The 21,892-nt window shown below is 44.8% G+C and overlaps 1 protein-coding gene across 1 annotated transcript; it reads left to right on the top strand.

The window, feature by feature from the left end:
- Window positions 1–2,757: 2,757 nt before the first annotated feature.
- SACK1F (scaffolding CK1 anchoring protein F) lies at window positions 2,758–21,458 on the top strand. The gene is made up of 5 exons (XM_010119795.2): window positions 2,758–3,213; window positions 7,023–7,190; window positions 15,085–15,206; window positions 15,795–16,507; window positions 21,394–21,458. The coding sequence occupies exons 1-5, from the start codon at window positions 2,758–2,760 to the stop codon at window positions 21,456–21,458; spliced, it is 1,524 nt and encodes a 507-aa protein (XP_010118097.2).
- The last annotated feature ends 434 nt before the right edge of the window (window positions 21,459–21,892 follow it).

The following is a 21,892-nucleotide window of genomic DNA, read 5'->3' as shown; positions in this document are numbered from 1 at the left end:
GCACTGCCTCGCAAAGGAAAGTGAAGCAATTAGGCCCAAGTAACCAGAATATACGTGGGAGGTGTTTGAAGGCAGAAGATTTTAAAACACTGTAATGGGGTTGGGGGAGGGCTCTAATAAATAAGAGGTAGTATTTCCTGATCGGTTAGTTTATATCCTTTGGAAAACGTTTTGGAACCAGGCCAGAGAAGCAAGTAAGACCTTAACCAGGACTTGGCTGAGAGGACACCCAAACAAAGGCGAGATGCAGAGAGACCCAAACCTGCCTACGCACAGGCAGCCCCTCCAGCAACTAATTCCCAGGAACAAAATAAATCAAAGGACTGATAGTGTACTTCTGCGTGGATTTGCAGCTGCCTCAGCTCAATTCAAAAGCAGGCTTCCCCTTTCTTCTTTCTCTTGAGCCAGTACTAAGGCCAGAGAGGAAAATCTGAGCTGAAACAATAATTACCCTCTTCTAGTGTGGAAACTGGAATTCACTCCTCAATCCCAGAGGGGCAGGGCCAGGCACAAGTATTTCCCCCTACCCTGCCTGCCACGTTTCTTCTTCACTCCTGAAGGGTTGAGTTACCTCTGTGACGAAGAGGGCAGCTTGTTTGCACAGCCCTTTTTACCAGTCTTTGAGGTGAGGCTGTCAGCCGGAGGGTCAGGGTATATCAAAAGGGACTGAATCATCAGACCTTATAAAAACTCCATATAGGAAATGTGTTTGGTTGGAATGTATTGCTGTGAGAACCGGGAGTGGGGGGCAGGACACGTGCACGCACTGGGAAAGGGTCTCGCTCAGCCTTTTGCACGGCTCCTTGCCCCTCTTTATCATATCAACACACAGACAACACTTCGTCTTTTAGAGTGAGAGAAGGGGGCTAAACATTTCATCACAATAAACTTTTAAAAATCTCTGCTGCTTTTACTTGCATGTGTGAAATGTTGCTTGCTTTTAAATACAAAACTAAACATATATTTGTGAACCTACTGTTGCTTTCATGTGGAAGCCTTAGCTGAACACAAAGGATTACATTGTGCAGCTACAAATGAATAGAGGACCCAGGATTAAAGAGATTTTTATTTAGCCACACATGAAATAGCAGAACTGATGGCAGCCTCCGGTGCAGAAAAAAAAACCCACCACCAAGTAGTTTAGTAAGCACTGTAACTAGCAAAGCGGCAAGTCCTGTGCATTTGTACATTATGGTTGATTGACTAGGGTGTCTAAGATGGCATAAACTTTATTTTAAGCTTTTCATACAGATCAGGCACTTATTAGTGTTTTCAATTTTATGGAATATCTGAAATCTAATAAGGCATGAACCCATGTTGTAACTTCCCCTGTCAGGGACTGTGATGGGGTCTCTTTTTGCTATCAGGCCATTTATTTTCACAAAATCTGTAGGGATATAATTATACCTCTGCCAAACTTGTTTGAAATCAGCCAGTGGGTTCAAAAGTTATTAAAGCCATGGACAGACAGGCAGACAGATGCAGACACCACGACCACATAAGCCTCATTTCCATTGGAAATCAGGCTAAGAGAACCTATATTGAAATTAATTTTTAAAAGAGACTTGATAGGCAGAGGAGTAGACCTCTGCAAAGTGCAATCTCAAATGTTAAGTGAATTTCATGCTAGGAACAGCTATTGATGACAGTCTGGAATACTAAATTTCTCCCTTCTACCTAAAGGGGCTCCTGTGCCCCACCTCATCCTTGGATTTTTAAGCTAACTCACACTGAGCACAGGTGATTGCTTATAGAGAGGAGACAAAGAATGGCTCCAGCAGCTCTGTCCCTACAGTTTTTTGTGCATGCAAGCACTTAGGGCTAATCACGTCCATAAAGCGCTGCAAATGCCTCTGAATGTTTGTATTTCACCCCTGCCTTGCCTTTATCCCCGTTTCCTTGCTCATCCGTGCCAGCTCTGTCCCTGGGCTGCAAGGGGGAAGCACTGCTTTTTATCCTTTGTGTACGCGCCGCAAACCGCAGCGGGGCCTGAATCTTGATTAGGGCCCCTAGCAACTATCGCGTACCACGCAAAAATCATAATTTAACATTACAGCCTCTGGTCTCTCAGCTGGGACGCGCGTGTTGAGCCAGGGGTATTTATTCACGTTCCCAGCCACAGACTGGGAGGAGGGCTGGTTTATTCCCAGCTCTGACACCAGCCAGTCTGCTGGGCAGCCTGGAGTAAATCGCGCTGTCATCTTCCCATCTGTAAACAGGGATCCATCCCACCTCCTGCTTTTTGGGGAGTTGCTGAGCTGCTACTGCTGCTCTCGAAGTGGCTTTGGAGAGGGCCAGGCAGTAGCCAGCCGCTGCCGCCGGACCACGGCTTGTGGCCACCATAGTGCTTTGGTCATCCGCTCATGCCCCTGCTTTCCCCATGAGCACCCCTCAGGTGGCTGCCACGTCTGAAAAAAAAGGAAAACCCTCTTACATGGAGTTTTGCATTTGCACCCCAAAATACAGCGGTGGCCCTGGCCTGGTTTTCCTCCAAGCACTGCGGTCAGGGAGGCCATACCGGGGTGGAGGGGTGGGGGGGGCGGCCAAACCTGTCTCTCAGGGGCCGGGGCCACGCAGGGGTTTGGGAGAGGGGTAGGAGAGCGGGGACAGCCGCGTCTCCAGGGAGCCAGGGGAGCCGTGAGAGGGCGGCGCGGCCGCTCCCCCCCACGTCGGGGCGGGCTCGGGCAGGCCAGGTGAGGCGTTGCCGGCTCTGCTTTTCCCTCCTTCCGCAGCCTCCCGGCCCGGAGCGCCGGCAGCATGGCGGAATCCCAGGTGTTCTTGCTGGACGAGTCGCACGTCAACGAGAAGGTGACGGAGGCCCAGGCTCGTTTCTACTACAGCGAGGAGCAGCGCCGGGCCCTGGAAGCGCTGGTGACCCGGGGCGAGGCGGCCTACCGGGAGGCGCTGAAGAAGGAGCAGCTCCGTGACTTTCTCTCCAGCCGGGAGCTGCAGGCCCTGCGGGGCAGTTGGCGGGGATACGACGACCCCCGGGAAAGCGGCAAGGTGGTGCGTGGGCCCGACGGCGAGACCCTCTCGCTGGCCTACTGGCCCGAGTGCTCGGACACGGAGGTGCCGCCATTGGATTTGGGTTGGACCGACAAGACTTTCTACCGGGGCATCAGCCGGGTGGCCCTCTTCACGCACCCCCGAAAGGAGGAGAACGCGCCCCACCTGAAGGAGGTGGTGCGGGAGATGATCCAGCAAGCGCAGAAGGTAGGGCCCAGCCGCCACAGGAGGTCTCGACGGGCCGCCCCTGCCCGCTTTCACACCTGGGCCGGGGGGCGCGTGGGGCAGAAGGGGAGCCAGCGCCAACCTTTCCTCGCTGGCCACCTCCGAAGCAGGAGGAGCGCCTTGGCCCTCCGGCTAGTTGGCATCCACTGGGCAGGGCTTTCCCTGCGGTTTGTTGCCGGTCATGTTACGGTTTGCCAAAGCTGATGCCCAGGATGGGGTTTAAACACCTGCACCTCTCCAAATTGGGCTTTGGTACCCATGTTGTGCTTTTCGTGATTCACCGGCTCAAGGGAAGGCAGGTTGTGATGCTGTGCCACCCACCCCTTCTGTACGTGCAGGTATCCCTAGTTAAACACAGGGTAGCAAGTTTGTTTATGGGGTGGTGTTTTTTAGGGTTTATTTTTTTTGTGGTCTCAACACCATCCAGCCTTGACTGCAAGCAGCCAGAGTCCAGACGATATGTGGCTGCTCCTCCTGTTTATCTTTGGCTGGGAAGAGCTGTCAGTGGTGATGGGGCACCTCTGGCAAGAAAACAAACCTGCTGTGATGCTACAAGAGCTGGCATTGCATAGGTGGGGGGCAACGACGAGGTTTTTTTAGGTACAGGTGAAGTTTCCAGGGAAGACCACCCAGGGAATGATCCCCCTCAGAGCTAACATCCCCCCAGGGAAATGGGATAACAGTGTAAGACACTTTGTTCCTCTGCTTAGTTTTGCTGCTTTCTGTTTTTTCTGCTTTTTAGTTCAGCAGTTATTTCCTCCTCCACCTGCCTCCCACCCTCCCCCGCCCAACACACACCATATGCAGGACCTTTGCAGACTTCTTTAAGCCAAATCTTAACCCAACACAAAAAAACTTTCCAGTGAGGCATTAATCCAGCGGGTGATCTCAGCTCCCTGCTCACAGAAATAAGCGCACACTTCGTAATCCTGTTCAGCAACTGGCGTGATCAGTCGTTTAGAAGAGCCAGAAGCTGTAAAATGCTTACACTCCAATTTAGTGCAACTTCACATCCTCTGCACCGCTGCAGATGCCTCTACAGACTGTGCAAGGGCTGGAAAACTTTGCTCTTTTTGATAGCTGTGCCTGGCACTTAAAAGTTATTAATTCCTTTGTAGATTTTTATTTTTTCACTGACTGGATGAACACTGCCCCTCCCAGCCCAAAGGTGGTTTCATGTTTAACAGCCATGTAAGTGTTTAATGGTCCTTTTTGTAGATAACTATGCCTATTGTGTTCAGCTGAGCAGGCCTTGGCAAAAAAAAATCTCCAGGTAGCAGCTTTTCATTCCATAGATGACAGTAGGTTTTGGTTGTTTTGGTTTTTTTAGGGAATGGGGGGCGGGGGGTGGTGGTCTAAACAGATACTAGTAATGTGTGGCACATGTCTGTGGGTGGCTTATCATCAGTATTTTACACACAAGTTAATTAAGCAACCTTGCCGCAATGAGATTGGCAAGTTAATGCTTGCCAATCTGTAAATACCTGTGAAGAGCTAGGCACACCTATGGGCCCTACAGGTAAGTTATCATCCATAGGACAGATAGAGGAATGGAGAAAACCTCTTGCAGGGGTAGACACTCATGCTCTGATTTGCTGTATTTGGGAACGCTCCTAGGTAACCTTGACAGATCACTAGCTGTGGCGGGGGTCTGGAAAGACTAATAGACCAGCAGCAGGGTTGCCCACCTCGTGTTTTGCTGGCTTGGAAGTGCCACCTGCAAGGCAGCTCATCCGCTTTTCATACAGGACTACAGTTTTCATGGGTTTAGTCCACAGTCTTGCAAAGAAGCCTGAACTGACCCAGGGCCCCAAAACCTGGAGGGAACCATCCTTCATATTGCAGCAAGCACAGCACTCACAGTTAGTGGTTTGTCCAGGACATGGTGTAATTTCTGCAGTCATTGGATTCACTGCAAATGGACGGCATGGAAAGAAAAAAAAAACCCTTCTGCTATCTATTATTGATCAATTCCCACATTCAATGATGTGGATGTTCTTACTTCACATGAGGATTATCTGGCATCCTTGCTCCTAAATAACTACATCCATACCACAGTGTGTGGAGGGGAGAGGGAGCACAACAGGCCTGAAATAATGCATGAACTTTTTGTGCCTTTAATTATAATCTGCCTGTATATGGCAGATATATATATTCTGTTTAGGAATAAAGTGGCACAAGTTCGCTGTATTTTAATTTTCAGAGGTTTTGGTACCATTCTCTACATCTTGCTGCTTTGTGCTGGGAAGTGAGAACCAAGGCAGGACCTGAAATCCAGTTCTGCCTAGCAGAAGTTATTGAGGGACCTACTATTAGTATAATGTAGCTCCACCATAGTTCACCTGTATCGGGAACCTACATGTTAAGGATGAGCATAAACATGCTCAGCTTTTTTTTTTTTCTTTTTCTAACAAAGAAAAGCTTGTGTAAGCGCTGTTGACAGAAGGAGCCTGACGGAACAGATGTCTTGGTTGTTGTTGGCCATACAAGCAGAGACTCAGCAAACACAGTAGGGGACATTTACTGTGGCATCACTTTCCCAAAAGCAATTTGTTCAAGGACATTTTTCAAAGGAAAGAGGTGTCTGGTGAGAATTATTCCCCCTTCCATAGGGAGCTTCCTGCAACTTGAGCTGCACTTCTTCCAAACCTGAAGTGAAGAAAATCCTACTGTTTGATCCAGTCTTCAGCTCCATTCACACCTGTATGTGCTGGCCCCAGCACAGTTTGGCTTGTCACTGTGATCCCAGCGCCTGGGAAGGTAAAATTTAGGCAACTCTATTCCCAGCATACTGTGAGCATGAGAGCTCTACCCTGGCAAGTTGACGTTACCCAGCAGGACTAGGAAAACAGTAGTTTCCTTCATTCATAGCCTTTCAAATGTTGGGGAGAATAACTCTGTCAGGAAGAAAAGTGAATTGATATTTCTAATGGTGTAAAAGATACAGAAAGGGAGAGGAACACAAAACATGTAAGATCAGCATTAAAGTTGCCCATAACCTTCTTGGTTTTGTTCTTACTCATTCCTATGAATGTTCAGGCTTGTCTGTCACGTCAGTGCAACCTCTTGTTTTTATGTAAAAATCTATGCCTAGAAAGAGGGATTGGTTTTATACCAGAAAAAAAATGTACCTGTGAAGGGAGAGAATGATCATTTTGCCTCCAAATCTTGAACACCCACTCCAGTCCCTTCCTGACAAATATGAAGTGCTTATGTTTGAGCTCCATAAGACATTCCTCGGGAAGCGAGCTCTGAGAGCAGACTTCTTACTGGGAACTGGGAAAAAAAGGAAAATAAAAATGTTTTTGTCTGCACTGTGCACTATAGCTGAGGATTCAGGCCCTGATTCCTCTGCACATTCATTCTTCCATTACTTACCTTCTGATTAAGCGTTAGAGCTGTGGTTTTCACTCTTCTTTTTCAATCTGTTTTCAGTGTTCTTCTTTGTTTAAGTGGATCCTTACAGAGGCAACGAAAGTTTCACAATACAGAGGAAGAATTTGGCTTTGGCATTCCTCAGGCTGCTGAAATAAGCTATCTTCCCCTGGAAGGAGAAGTCTCAAAGACATTTATTAAGTTCCTTCCAAAGTGCAGCAGGAGCCAAGCCAGAAAATTACAAGATTATTGATAGCGCTTGGGCGTTTACATCCCTGTACTTTTGTCTCCCCTATATCCCCCTCCTCCATATTCTGCTATCAGTGTTCTCCTTTATTTTGCACCAGTGAGATGGGCCTCCTTTTCAGTTCCTAATATTTTTTTCAGTTGTCTGTCTACTGTCTTCTTGTTTCCAGATTATTGCAGTGGTCATGGATGTATTTACAGACCGGGACATCTTCCGTGATATTGTTGATGCCGCATATAAGCGCTGGATCCCAGTCTATATAATCCTAGATGAGGAGGGTGTGAAGCTCTTCCTGGAAATGTGCAGATGCCTTGACCTCAGTGACTTGCAGATCCGGGTAAGATATTAAATCCTGAACCATTATTTCCTGCAGGTCAGTGGCCTTTTTCGGTTGTAATAAATCTTGGAACTCTCTTGGACAGGCAAACATCTCTCTTCCTCCCTGCAAGTCACATCTCAGCACTTAGACAGGGGTTGATGGAACACAGAGGAATAAGAGAGTGGCTTGCTGATACAGAAAGAAAGAGACAGATTTGGACTTTTTTGCCTTTCACTTGAGACAGGGGTCTATGTAGTTGCTTGGCTCATGTGACCTAAAAATTCCTGTTTGGGAAGAAAATTGTCTGAGGAAATTCCTGTGGGTCTCCTATACAAGGATTCAGATGAGTCCAGAGTAGCTCTTTGAGTTATTGTCTGCGTGGATCGCAGCTACAAGACACATATACTCTGTGAAATCCAAACTTCCCTATCTAGCAGTCATCATCTGGGAGTGAATGAGCTTGTAGTCCTCCTTTGCCTGAGAACATAAGGGACTGAGAAGCATAGCTGCTCCGCAGTTCCATATCAGAATATGCCTTCATATAGTGCCTGCAGCACAGCAGAGTGCTTGGCTGGCAGAAGCAGCCTCAGTATGCCATTACATACAGACTGAAATCCTTTGTGTGTTTATAGTTAGTATTGTATTCCTTGCTTTTTTTCATGTTTTTTAGTCACTGCCACTATGACAGACTTGTTCCAAATATTTAAAAAGTTGCTAGGTTGGAAACAACCTATGGGATGCCAGACTTGCTTCTCTTGTGATGTGACTGTTCTTCTGAGCAGCAGGAGGGGGTAAAAAAGTGCCTTTTTGCCTGCAGGAATGGCAGATCTTCCATAAACACTCAATGAATAGGTTAAAAAAAAAAAACCGCGATAAAAACTCAAAAAGCTCTGAAGGTTATAGAGGCTCATATTAAGCATCTTAGGAGAATCATCTTAAATCTGGATGAAAATTATTTGCTTATGTCTGAGCAGTGCTCCTGTGAACGACCCTTCTGCTCTGAGTTTCTGAACTTCATCAAAAAAGACATCCAGCCGAGCAGCTTTCTCATCTTTCTCCAAAACAGAGATGGAATTTTCTTTCCTCTTGTGTCTTTGAAAGCAAGACACAGACATCATTATAATAGACCTGTTTCAAGCTTCAGGAGTATTCTGTGGCCTAGGCTCAAGTTTCTTTGGTCAAAACTGTGAAATCACAGCAGTAGTTCCATTTGCCCTGGTACCTATTTCCCAGTACTTTTCTCACCATGTCATCGTGTGCAGGAGCGATGTCTTCGGTACTGCATATTTTAACTCCTGGATGGAGTGAATGAAAAGACACCCTGGCATTTTAGAAAAAAAAATGCTTTGCTATTGGAGACGCGAGTTCCTTTTTGTCTGCCTTCTCCATCTTTAAACAGTAAGCGGTCCCCTTCTGCTCTTCCTCTTCCCTTTTTCTCCGTAGGTATCTACACAGAGTTTACACTCCAAAAACAGTCATCACAGTGGCATGCTGCAGCAGTGACTAGGTCCTGCAGCAGCCTAGTTGCATTACCCTTTCCAAAGAGGCAGAGTTTGAACTGATGCCATCAAAAGCAGGAGAAAACTCTTCTGTGTCCCTTTTGTGCCTCCCTTCTCTCACAGCAGCCCTTGCTATGTTTTTCATTAGACTCCTTCAGCTAAAAAAAAAGTCCAAATACAAGCTGAGCTGAAGGAGATCCACTGAGAATAACTTTTTTAACATCTTTCTTTGACCTAGTTGTTCACTCTTCTGCAGAGCTCCAGCCCACAGAGTGCTCTCCTTCAACTTTTTCCCCTGTTTTCCCAACTATCTCATGCTGTATCTTAAATTCCCCTTAAGGCTGTTGTATTCCTTTTCAAGGATGGCTAAGGCTTTAGTTAATCTTGTTAAGGTCAATGCAGTTTATTGCTGTCTGTGGTACTGTGGAAGGACTGGGAAGAGTCTTCCTGCAAGGGGAAAACACGTAATTTGCCTCTCAAGGAAGATAGCCTCTTAGTGTCCTGCCCAAGGCTGCCTTGGATGTATCTATGCTGCTACACCAGGCTTTAGGCACCCAAGGAATTTCAAGCAAGGTTAAGGCTTCCCCTTGAGGACTCCTCCCACCCCCACCTTATTGATGTAATGTGTAGAGGGTTGTTTTGAACTTTTAGTGTTGAAGACCCAGATTCCACATAAGAAGAACATGGACCTGTTGGAGCAGGTCCAGAGGAGGGCCACGAAGATGATCAGAGCGCTGAACCACCTCTCTTATGAGGACAGGCTGAGAGAGCTGGTTTTGTTCAGCCTGGAGAAGAGAAGGCTTTGGGGAGACCTTATTGCGGCCTTTCAGTACTTAAAGGGGGCCTATAAGAAAGAGAGGGACAAAATTTTTAGCAGGGCCTGTTGTAATAGGATGAGGGGGTGATGGTTTTAAACTAGAAGCAGGTAGATTTAGATTAGATATAAGGAAGAAATTTTTTGCAATGAGGGTGGTGGAACACTGGCACAGGTTGGCCAGAGAGGTGGTGGATGCTCCATCCCTGGAAACATTCAAGGCCAGGTTGGATGGGGCTCTGAGCAACCTGATCTACTTGGAGATGTCCCTGCTCCTTACAGGGAGGTTGGACTAGATGGCCTTTAAAGGTCCTTTCCAACCCAAAGTCTTCTATGATTCTGTGATTTAAAGCAAGAAGGCAAGCTGGGCCTCTGGTCTTGTTCGGGTAGAAGCATTTTGTCCTGCATTGCTTGATCACAGAGGATGTTGGAATTGCTGAGGAAGAATGAGAAACTCTTGTGCTGTTAACTCTTGTAAGTCACCCATTTCTTATTTATGGTGTGTCTTTCTCCTGACATCTGCTTTCATGTCTGAGTTTCTTCTACAGATTTTCAGCAACAGGGAAAACATTCTCTCCTTACACTGTCTCTTTGTGTAACTGTTTTGCTTTCTTCTAAAAGATTTCACCAGTGGGCCGCAGTTTGTCAGCAAAGGAATTGCATACTCTTCCTTCCTGCCCTTCTTCCCAGCTTCCTTCGGAATGCTTGTGCAAGATTTACAGGATTGCTTTTTCTCAGAAAGTTGCAGCAATGTGAGATGTAACTTTAAGATTTAGAGGCAGGTTCTGATCCCAGGGAGAGAGAGAGATGACACATTACCATGGGCTGTCATTGCTGCGGGGTCAGGATGCTTATTCTGTCTTCTGTCATCACCAGATGCTCAGATTGTTCTGTGATTCCTGCCCTTTTGTTTCCATTGCCCTTTCATCCAATGCAGAATGAATAGTTCAGCAGTCCTAATACAGGGAGATTTACTGTTAACACTGGATTTTGCCCTCTTTTTTCTACATACAGTGCTGAGTGTTTTCACAAAATTTCTGGCTATTGTATCATTTTGAGATGGCAAGGTATCATGATGTGCTGACAGTCTCGCAGGAGGGAAACTGCTGTAGGAAGACAGTACCTCACTCTGCAAAGACAAGAAGTTCTTTACTGACTCCAAGCGTGAAATGAGAAAACCTCAATTTTTGTCTGAAGGGCAGAGATCACTAGAAATGCACTTAAATTCAACCATCAGCACATTAATCCTGGGATGTTAGTGAGAGCATGCCTTGTGTGTCTGAGTCATAAGGCTTCCTGAGCCTTCCATGGTTTCCCAGACTTCTGTTATATTTGACACAAGAGCTTTCTTCAGAGATCACAATGAATCAAAGTTCTCATAGATACAAAATTTGTAGCTCCACAAAAAGTCCTCTTTTTGTTGACCCGAGGGTGAGTGTTCTCACCAGTTTTCTTTCTCCGCGTGCTTCTGCTAACCAAGACACCAGTAACAGACTCTTCCTGCTCAAAGACAGGGAGTTCACCTAGAGCTCCAAGCGAGCCCAGGGAGTGAGTTACCTGCAGGAAGTTCACCTTCATGTTAATTTTTACATTCATTTTCCCAACCTGTAAGGAGTTCCTCCCCTCACTCCAGGAATTCTTAAAAGTTTCTGCCTAAGAAATTTTTGGAATTTCATTTCTGTATTTAAAGTCCTTCCTCATCAATTCCTGACTCACGTGAGGGAGAAGCTGAATGTAATGTGATGCAGTGCTCTTGGTTTTTAAATTATCTGTTAGAGAATTCTTCTAGGCTGCTTGTGACCTTTTGAAAATTGGGGCTTACAAGGCTGTCTTTTTGCAAAGACCCAAATAGGTAATACCCAGTAATGACCTTGGCAGGTCAGGTCCAGCTAGCTGCATTCTATCCTATTCTACTTGAATACCTGCAAGTGTTACTGTTTTGGCAACAAGCATGCCTTTTCCGAAACTGTTCAGGGCAAACACACAGGATAAGTCCACAGTATTTCCCAGCATTAGTTGGTGGCTGCTTCCACATTGTGGCTGTTTTTGTGTCCCTGTGCAAGATGAGCACCTACCACCCATCTCTCTGACCTGGAGAATGAAATGACCATCTTGCAGATCATGAATAAGAAAAAATCCTTTACTGATGTTATTGTGGTCCTGTTCACATGAATCCCATATCTTTCTTCCTCTTTCCCCCTTCTGTGGTACCTCCATCTAGGATTTTAGAGTGGGAGGTAATGGATATCTGGGGCCTCCCCCTCAGCCCTGTGCTCAGGTGAAACAGTAGTACAAGAAAACAAAGGAGCTACTCCAGCAGGTTCTATGGACTGAAGTGATCTGATTTTTCCAGGGACAGCAGAAAGGGGATCTCCCCTTTTTGAAAAATGTAGTCAATATAAGGGACTGTTGAATCATTGTCATCTATCAGCTACTGGTTTTGTCTGTTGCCTCGCCTTAATCTGTTTTATATCTCTTAGTTTATAGAGGTCACTCCTGCCATCCATACCAAGTTGAAATAAAGATCCCTGCTTGCTTTGCATCATATATGTCAGTGGTTGTTCTAAGAGGGAAGGTACACACAGAATTCCCTGGTGGAAGTACTTACAGCACTTCCATTTAGGCTCTGTTTTGTGTATCCCCCCTACTCAACCCTGGCTAAGCATCAGTCACAACACAGCCTATTACTGAACTCGGTCTGATTTAACTTTCTGTGGGTTCAGGGTGAGGTTTAAAAGTGCATCACAGTAAAGCAAGAAAGACTGATTCCTTCACTGTTTGTATTAGGATGCTCTGTCAGGCTTGACTGTTACCAGTCCATATTAAATTGCTGCCAGCAGACGTTAGTCGTGATGAGGAGTGGTGCAAGTCTGTATAAAGGAAATGTGGAAATTTAATGCAGACTGCAATTCCAGAAGCCAGGATATAACAAACCTTAAGCAGGTTTCTGCAAGAATACGGATCTGGATGGGATACTTCTATCTGGTGAACTAACTGGTCCTCTACCCGACATATTTGCTACTACTGTAATACCAGTGCCCCCCCAAAATGGCTGCAATCTCACCTCATTTATATTTGTCTTTCCTCTTTTGTTGTTGTGTAGTCTTCAGTATGTGAACCCAGGCATGTTCCTCCTCTGTGCAGCTTGATATATCAGTCTACAAATGCTCCAAGATCCTTCAAGGCAGAAAACATTATACAAATAACCTGTTAAGTGACTCGATGTTTATATGACTTTGTGCTTGTTTTCTGCATTTCAAGATGTATTTATGCACTCCTGTGCCTACTTTGTTCAAGGAAGTTTATGTGTTCAACTGTTTGGTTCTATCCCTGCTGTGCCTTTCTAAGCGTTGCTGTAGCTCACTTACTGCAGAAATTCAAATGTGCTTTCTTTCCACCAAAAGAAGGTGATATAACATACAAACACAATAAAATCCACACTTGTTACATTCTAAGAAACTTTCTGCTCACAGAGGCTGATGCTTCTTGATTCACAAAGGTATGTGACATGTCAGAGCTGTTGACTGATTTGAAGAACTGAGGTCCTTCTTGACACTTGCAGTCAATAATCTGTGATTTGGCAAATCCCACATCCAACTTTACTCAGCAAGGGAAAAAAAATATTTCGGGTGATCAGCCAGCCAACTACAAATGTTATTCTAAATACTGGAAAGGGCACCCTTTCTCCTGTGCTCTACCCAACCTGCATTCAGCATCCCACACATATGACTCACTGCTAGGCCTTGGGCAAGTCACTTCATCTTTTTCTCTCTCAGGCTCCTCGTCTTTAAAACAGGGTAATAATACTTTCAGCAGAATTGGGAGCATTAATTAGCTAGTGCCCACACAGGGCTCCAGACAGATCAAGCAATAGATGACTGCAAAATAGTAGTATCATCAGGTACTGTTAGTCAGAATTTGTACTGGCACTGCTGTATTTTAGTGGGGGAAATAGAAGCAGATTCAAAAGGTAAGAGTTATATTCAGAAAAATGTTTTTTGAAAGAAGTCTGCGTTCTTATAATAACTCGTTCCTGCATGCTGATTTCTATAGCCTATCAATATTTAAGCTGTCAGTGACGTTTATAATAATAGGACTTAGCTCTTTGTGAGATCCAAGGCTGTGCTGGCATGAGCCAGATCCTCATGATTCTCCTGTTCCGCAGATGAGGGAAGAATAAGGCAAAGGTGAATTCACAGAGTATCGCAGGGAATAGTGTCAGAACTGGGACTATCTGACTCGCAACCCTGGATTTATTACTCCAGATCGCAATACCTTTTAGCTTTCCATTGTTAAAGAACTCTTACAGAAACAGATGGTGGAATGAAGAAAATGGTCTAAATTTGTGTGTCAGAGTGACAAGATAATTTGCTCTAAACTTATACTGACAATCAATGCTTTTGGTTTTTAAGGGGAGTGTGTTTCATGTTAGACAGTTTGGCAATTCAGCCTCGTGCAGCCAGGACCCATGAAAAGAATAACATTCAGTCCAACGTGCAAATAATATTCTTATAGTAAGGGCAGGCACACATGTGTTGTTGAAAATCATGTAACCTTAAATCTGTGTTTTCTCTGAACCTGGTAGTGCTTTGTTTTATTACTCGTAGGTTTGCTGGCCAAATGGTGTGAGATGGGAGGTCTGGGGAGAGGTATCATCTTTTTCTAACTACTTCCATTCATTTCATGAAAAGTTTTTCCTTCCTCTTCTTCAGAAATTCTTCTTGGCTGATCTGTTCAGGGCATCAGTAGAGACACTTATCCTACTCCTTTTGTTCAAAAAAGTTCTGTGTTTTTTCACTGTCTGTTGAACAGTGAGGAATCTCGGTGGACACTGTAACTACTTGGGTGTCTTTGCAAAATTATAAAGGTCAGGGTTCTCGTTTTGCTATAACAGACCGGAAACATCTATCTTTTCAGCAATATAATTGTTTACTCCTCTCTTCTGTAATAATTAAATTCTACAGTGTCCTAATTTTCCCAGTTTTGTTAAGCCATGTGTTGTTGGGAATCAGAACACAAGCACAAAAAGAACCTAATATAGACCTGTCTCATACATTACCCTTCAAGTAACAGTGTCCTTTGCACTGCACAGGTGTTGCAAAGTTCCTTGGTGTTATGATCCTGCTAACATCATCTGGAGAAGAGCTCCTGAGTGCCGTGGAATAGGGATCAGGATTCAGAGAGTGCAGATGTGACTCAGAGCTTCCTCTGATTCATTCCCCTGAATTGGGCTGGGCCTTCTGAGCTACAGCACAAGACTGGAGATGGAGGATTATTTGATTTTGAAAGCATTGTCTTGCAAGTGGGCTAATAAGAATAGCTGAAGACAGCAGGCAGGGTAACAAAGATGCTGACCCATTGGACACGGCTATGAACTGATGGAGGGGGGTGACTTGCACAGACAGGGGATGACAACAGGTATTATGGCACTACGCTTTCCTTTCAGCAGCCCTTCTGATTTCTGGCAGCTGATACAAAATGAGCTGTAGTCCCAGAAGTAGTGAGATAATGTGAGGGACATAATAAGACTTGGAGCTGGCAATTATCTAATTCTCTGCCCTATTTATTGTGATACTTTGTTTTTTCACCTCCCTCTTAGAATATCCGCATACGTTCTGTGACAGGAGTTGGGTTCTACATGCCAGCAGGGAAGATCAGAGGCACATTGGCATCCCGATTCTTGATGGTGGATGGTGAAAAGGTGGCCACTGGATCATACAGGTGGGTCGCTCTTGCTTAAAGCAGAGCTACATTCTTTGTGTAAAGAATGGCTTGTGGCTTTGCTTGAGCATCTTCTTTCATGTAATTCCCTTTCTTATCCCAGCCTCTGTAATCTGTGTGGCATCTGTAGAAACTGGGGTGGGATGAAAGAGAAGGTGGCATAGAGCACAAACTGCTCCTGAGAGAACAGAACATGCCCATGCTAGTGGACCATTTCAGTGGCCTAGAGATACTTCCACACCGCGTCAGGTGGTGGTCTACAAGTACTCCTTACCAGCCACTGTACTCAGTTCTCTTCAGTGAGGTTTTCAGTCTGGAGGCTCCACCTGTTGATGCAGTGTTGGTTTTTTTAAAAAGGTAAACTGTCCTTCAGAATTTTAGGGCCTTTTTTTCTCAGATCTGGTCTGCATGCCTAATGAAGAACAATAATAAAGAGCTTCATGTATCTATCCTGACCCATCTTGGCAAGGACATATGGGCAAATGGCACAATGCTGCATATTCCTGTGTAGTGTCTTAGATATTGTTAGGTGGGCGAGGTCAAGTATGGACCCAAAAATCTAATGTTGGTTCTGTTTCCTACTCTTAGCTTCACATGGAGTTCATCCCACATTGACAGAAACATCCTGCTCGTCTTGACAGGACAGCACGTGGAGATGTTTGACGTTGAGTTTCGTGAGCTTTATGCCATCTCTGAGGAAGTAAATTTCTGCAAGGAACTAGGTATTCCTAACCCATTCCTTCTCGGAATTGGGAAGCCAGGCCTTCATTCCTCCACCGTGGCTCGGAAGTTCATTAACCCCAAGTACGGTTTAGTGGCAGGGGCAACCCGTGGTGATATGATGCTCTGGGCTTCACGACACAGGCAGGATAATCAGGGGAACATGGAAAAGGAGGAAACAAGTGAGTCAAAGAAAAGGTTAAATCAGTTTCTGAATGACTTAGTCACATTGGAGCAAGAGTTCCCAGAAATTGATCCACCTCTGGAGAACTTGAACAAGCTGAATCGGAGTCCTCAGAAACTGTTCTCCCGGCTCCACATGGACCTGAAAAATAAATCCAAGTCTAGAGAGTCCATTCGTGACATGAAGAAGGAAGATGCACAGGCCAATTCAAAGCAAGGAAAGCGGTTTGCTAGCGGGCTTTTCAGTCGCAAGGCCAAACGGTCTCCAGGCTCAAGCATTGAAGCCAATTCTTTTGCCAGTGAAGGACATTCAGGAGAAGACCTTGGGAACATGAAACTGGAATATGAGCGGCTCAGCATTGGCCATGCTAGTGTTCGGAGCACTGGAGGCATCTCAGGTAAAACCTCTTATACCAGCATATTCTGCTTCTGTGTTCCTTGTTCTGGGTTTGGCTGACTGGAGCAAACATATTCAATATACACACCTGTAAGCAGATCCTGTTATTTCCTCCATTTTAAAATAAGAGTGAAAGAAGAATAGAACAAATCAAATTATACAAGCAATTTAAGTTGAAGGCAATTTAATGGTAGTCTTACTGTAAAGTTAGTACTTCTCATGTAAATGTTCTGTCATACTTCTCATGAAGCAAGTATGGGACAAAGGGAGAGAAAGGTGAATGTCTTCTTGTGTGAAATACATTGTGTGTACAGTTCATGAAGAGCACTGCCCTAATAAACAGCAGCAGTATGTAGTGGCTAGCAAGGTGCAGATGGATTTTCAGTGTAACCCCTCTTTTCCTCATTTGGGTTTAGTCAGGTGTATTTACTGGTGATGGAGAGGGGAAAACATGTTTACATTGAGGTGAGGAAACAAGGAGTGTGGGGGGGGTGGAAGTCTTTTAAAGTGCGCCTTTATTACCTTCTGAAATGGGGGAGAAGGTCACAAAAATAGAAGCTATGGAGAAGTACTAGATCTCAACTTTTCTTTCTTTGCTAAGGCATGATTGATATTTTCACTAAGTCCTTCCAAGGCTTCATCCAGTTGAAGACACAAATGATAAAGATTCCTCCCAATTTATTGGTTCATAGCTAACAACTTCCCAATGTTTTAGATGTTTTATTAGATTGAAGTTAATCTATGGACCATTCAGCCTGGTTATCTTCCTCTCTCAGTGAGCTGTGCTAGGTGTCAATATATCCTGCGCCAGCAGGAAAATAAACTAGTTTCAGGGAGAAAATTTCTCCTCAATTTGTCTGGCCAGAGACCATTCTATGCTCTGATGAATGCAAAATGTAGGCGTAGAGAGACTGAATCTCCTTGAGACTGCCATGATGTGAAATGGAAAGACATTCTCCTGAGACCAAAAAGAAAAGCAAGGTATTGGGAAGGTCAACAACAGCGATTGATTAGGTTCTTAGAAATACTTCTGGCTGAATGAAGGACAGACTCAAAAATGCCAAATGAACACAAGAAAGAGGAACTGTAAGAAGGCATGTATGGTTTATTTAAGACTATAGTAGACCCATTTTTGGCATTTGGGGAGGCAGAAGTAAACCCTGGTCTAAAGAGGTCTTCTCTCCAAATCACTTTGTCTTGGGCACAGACGGTGCTGCTGGGCCCCATTCCTCAGAGGCAGGAAAAACAAAATCTGTGAAGATCTATAGGGAGATGTATGGGCATTTCCTCCTGGAGGAATGGACCTGAGGGCTTGCAGTACCCTCTAGTGACAGAAGTAGAGAATTGTGTAATCTCTGATTTGTCAGCACTTTACAATATCAGAGATCCCCTACGTTTCTCACGGTCAGCTGTTTTACAGCAGACAGCCCGCCATTCCTGCAATGCCATTACGAAATTAGGCCCAGAGTAAGGCACAAAAGAGACTGATGTCTCTAGTTGAACAGTGGGGCGCTGTGCCCTCCTCAGGTATTGCAGAGGCAGGGCAGCAGGGATGTCCCTGTTCCTTTTAACTCTGTGAATCTGTGCCAGACAGTCTGATGCTTGGTCTGGACCATTTCCACAAAAACACCATCATTCTATTATGTTCAGGTTTTATTTATTGTCACTGCTACTTCCTGAGGGCTGCCACCTCTTTCAATAAAGGGGAAGGAAGAATTGAGAACAGGTGTGGGGAAGGCACAGAGGTCCAGCACACCAACCTTCCTGCTGTGCTCTTCCTGACCTGTTAAGTCTTTCCAAGGAGACCATGCAAGTATTTTTCTTTGTTTTACGCAAGGTGACAATGCCTGTTCATGGTGGCAATGAGAGACTCTACAGCTTTTGAGGTATGGTGTAAGTAGACTTAGGTCATCCAGTGCTGTAAAAGGCTTGAGGGAAATCACTGCTTGTGTGTTGCTTTTGAATTGAATCATTGTTCTTGAGAGAAAGCTTCTCCAGCCTAGTGGTCCCAAAGTGGCATGGGAACAGAGCTGATAGAGGGCACATTAGAAAGATGGACATTCATAAGAAAGAGGAAAAAAATATTACCACAGAGGATCCTGCAGCTACTTGATCAGTAGCATGTGCTTCATTAGGATTTAATTTAAAATTCTTGAACATGGGCATGGAATAATAGAGTTCCAGCTTCAAGACAGAAATAGGAGGCACTTTGTTCTTGGGTAACTGTAGGACTGACTTAGTTTTAAAAGTTTAAGTTATCTTTGAGCAGGTCTCCTAAAAACTGATACTGTGATACTCTGGGTGACAGAAGGGAGGTAAGAAGTGGAAATGAAGGAAGGAGAAAGTGCTTGGTATGCAGTCAGGTTAGGATGCAATTATTCAGAGCTTCACAGTTTGAAATAGCTGCCCTTACCTTTTGTAAAGATTAAACAGCACACTTAAGCCCTGTGGGCCTGCCTGTGCACACATCCTCCAAAGTCACTATTAATTCTGTGGTTACCACAGGGACACATCCCACCTTGCAAATGCACAGAGACACCAGATCCACACCCCGAGTAACTCGCAGAGTAATTCAAAGACATTATTCAAGCAGGCTAAAGGTCAGGTTCAGTCTTGTAAGAGCAAATGGTGATGAAGAGAATCTTAACTGGGAAGGGAAGTGATGAAAGTGTGTTCTGTCACAGTGTGTTCAGTCTGAAAATCTGACTGAGTATTTACATGCTAGGAAATGATCCCTACAAGTCAGAATTGGGAGTCTGGAAAATACGAGGGCCACAGATAGTAATGTCCCAAACTAAGTGTCCAAATTAACATCCTGAGATGTTGTCCTCGCACACTGCACGGAGACTGTGCTTTGTCTTACAAGGCTAACTTAAACCACATCATCAAATTGACACAACTCTGTAATTTCATTGTTGCCCTCTTAGGAACATAACAGCAGCAGCTCTGAACCTGACCAGAATCTTGTTAATTTTAAGCTGCTGCTGGGCAGACTGTGATCAGCAAAGACACTGATGTCTGTGTGCAGTTTCTGGAAAATACTGCAAGAGTTTGAAAGCTGTATGCCTTTGGAAGGCACTGGCTTTTTGTTTTGTTCTCTCCCCTGCAAGAAGCAAAGTGGGCTTGTTCAGGAGGGTCTGCCGTCCTGAGTTTCTCTGTATATCGGACTTTGCTCCTCATGAGTGTTGGTTGCAGAGCACATATACTTAATAGCAGGATTTCGTATTTCACTTGTGGGTGCTTCTTGCAAGCATAAATTAGATTTACACTGGACACTGCAATACTGCAGAAATAGCTGCTTAGTTATCACCAGGGCTTTTCAGCCAAAGTGGGATCATCAACAGGTGGTAACTGGAATTTTTTTCTAAAGAAAAGGAGGGGAATGTTGTTGGGTACAGACAAGGAGAGTGTGTGCTCTAACTGTAGCGGGATCTGTAGACAAAGGTCAGAAGACAAGAGTAGAAAGTGAGAAGAATAAAGGAATTGGAAGTTGAAATTAAGCAGAGGAGAACAGACACTTTTGAAAGTAAACATGAGGGTCTTGAATGTGATACAGACAGGGAGGGGGACAGGTGTGGTGAGGAGACAGGAGTAATGATAAACTTAGTAGTAACATACAGAATGGGTCAAAGGGGTGACAGGAGGTAGAATGAAATGCCATGGGAGGATGTGGGGAGGAGGCGGTAGCATACAGAGCAGCCAGAAAAGTGAGGGCAGGTTGCAGTGCGGCCTCCCACGTGGATATCAAGAAGTCGCAGTGTGGAAGGAGGTGTAGAGGAAGAGGAGAGTAGAGAGCTCTTCTCTTCCCCATCACTTACAGGTGAGGAAAACATTAATCAAATACCCACAAGCAAGAGAGTGACATGAAAAATGATTCAGTTGAAGCCCAGTTCAGGCAGTGCTTGTTTTGAAAGCTCCCTCATCTCAGCAAGGCTGAGACTTCTTAGTAGTATGTCACCATGACCTGTGGCAGTTTTCCTTCCCTGTTTTCACTCTGTACTGGCCACTGGCTCCTGCTTTTTGGGAGATGCACATATACCTTCCTTCTGTAGAAATACATGAGTGGGGTCTGCCCTTCTTCACAGTGACTGCAAGCCACATGGCAGCCCCTCTAAGGATATACTGCCCAGGGCTATAGGTTATGTAAGCCTTGCCGAGCTCTGAGGACAGCAGAGCTCCCTTACTTGCAAAAGTTTCTGCAAACACGCCTTAGAACAGTGCTTGAAAAAAATATGCTGTGGTGTCCAGACCAACAGCTGGCTGTAATGAAGGAGATCAGACAGCAGTGTAAGCATTGAAAAGTACAGATACTGGGAGCAGAAGGAATCCATAGAGTGAGCAATGAAAAAAAAACCTAAGATTATTAAAAATTAGGGCAGCATACTATGCTACTTAAATGAGAGACCTTGAGGTGTCGGGATTTTTCCGAAATAGTGGAAATACTGGCACTTGAAATGTTTAAAACGGGACATAAAAAATTGTCTCCTGATAATGTGTGTAGAGATCGGATGGATGAGATGACCTGACTCTTTTTTTTTTTTTTCCATCTCTCACTCTTTGGAAAACCTCCCACCCAAGTCATAGCCAGACTGTTTTTCAGTGCCAGGTGGGAACTAAGAATACCACTGAAGCTGGCCTGGGTACAGGCCAAAGCTTGGAAATACTCCTCCAGTAGTTTTCTCCACAGTGTACTCTGAATTTGGTCTTATTTCAGTGTCTCGTCATTTCACAGTAGTAGGAAATAAAATCACGGGAGAGTGCAGAGTAATGTAGGTCTAACACAAGGTGTATAGTTAATAAGGAGAGAGGATTGAAGCCTGAGTCCAGACTTTATCCAGGTCTTATTTACTTAACATTAACATTACTTTTAACTTCTTTTCATTCCAGGTAACCCGGGTCCAAACTCCACTACGAGCGACAAAAACAAACAATCTACTTGTGTGTTATCTTGATTGGGAATGATTGTCTGGAGAACTGAACAAGCTGGAACAGTAACCTCTTGATTGATTTTTGAACCAACAGCCTTGTCCTCACATAGTGGTCTGTCAAGCCACTGCACAGTCCTGGATGCACGTGACACCCCCAGTTAAAGCACGTTTACCGGGTGAAGCATAGACCAGGATGGTTGGTCCCTTAAATGAGGGTTAGTGATGAATGTATTAGTCCATGTGTCCATGTGCACACATATTTTATATATAAAAACAACTGTGATGACTGGTCTCAGAGCTCGCTCTGTGTCCAGATAAATGCAGGAGATTTTCTGACTTACTTGTGCTGCTACTTCAGTCTGTCTAGCTACAGACTCAGAATCACTGTGTTGCATTGTTTACTCTACTGCACTGCAGAAATGTATTTGTCTGACTGGCTGGAAGGCTAAATCCAATCG

The sequence above is a fragment of the Chlamydotis macqueenii genome, chromosome 1 (assembly GCF_036417535.1).
Source record: "Chlamydotis macqueenii isolate bChlMac1 chromosome 1, bChlMac1.mat, whole genome shotgun sequence".
In the NCBI taxonomy this organism is placed as follows: domain Eukaryota; kingdom Metazoa; phylum Chordata; class Aves; order Otidiformes; family Otididae; genus Chlamydotis; species Chlamydotis macqueenii.
This window is presented reverse-complemented; position numbering and strand designations above follow the sequence as displayed.

Excerpts from the sequence above, each read along its gene's own strand:
- SACK1F (XM_010119795.2), top strand. The coding sequence starts at position 2,758 with ATGGCGGAATCCCAGGTGTTCTTGCTGGACGAGTCGCACGTCAACGAG. Across the intron at positions 15,207-15,794 it reads GTGGCCACTGGATCATACAG|CTTCACATGGAGTTCATCCC; the intron begins GTGGGTCGCTCT and ends TCCTACTCTTAG. Across the intron at positions 16,508-21,393 it reads GAGCACTGGAGGCATCTCAG|GTAACCCGGGTCCAAACTCC; the intron begins GTAAAACCTCTT and ends TTTTCATTCCAG.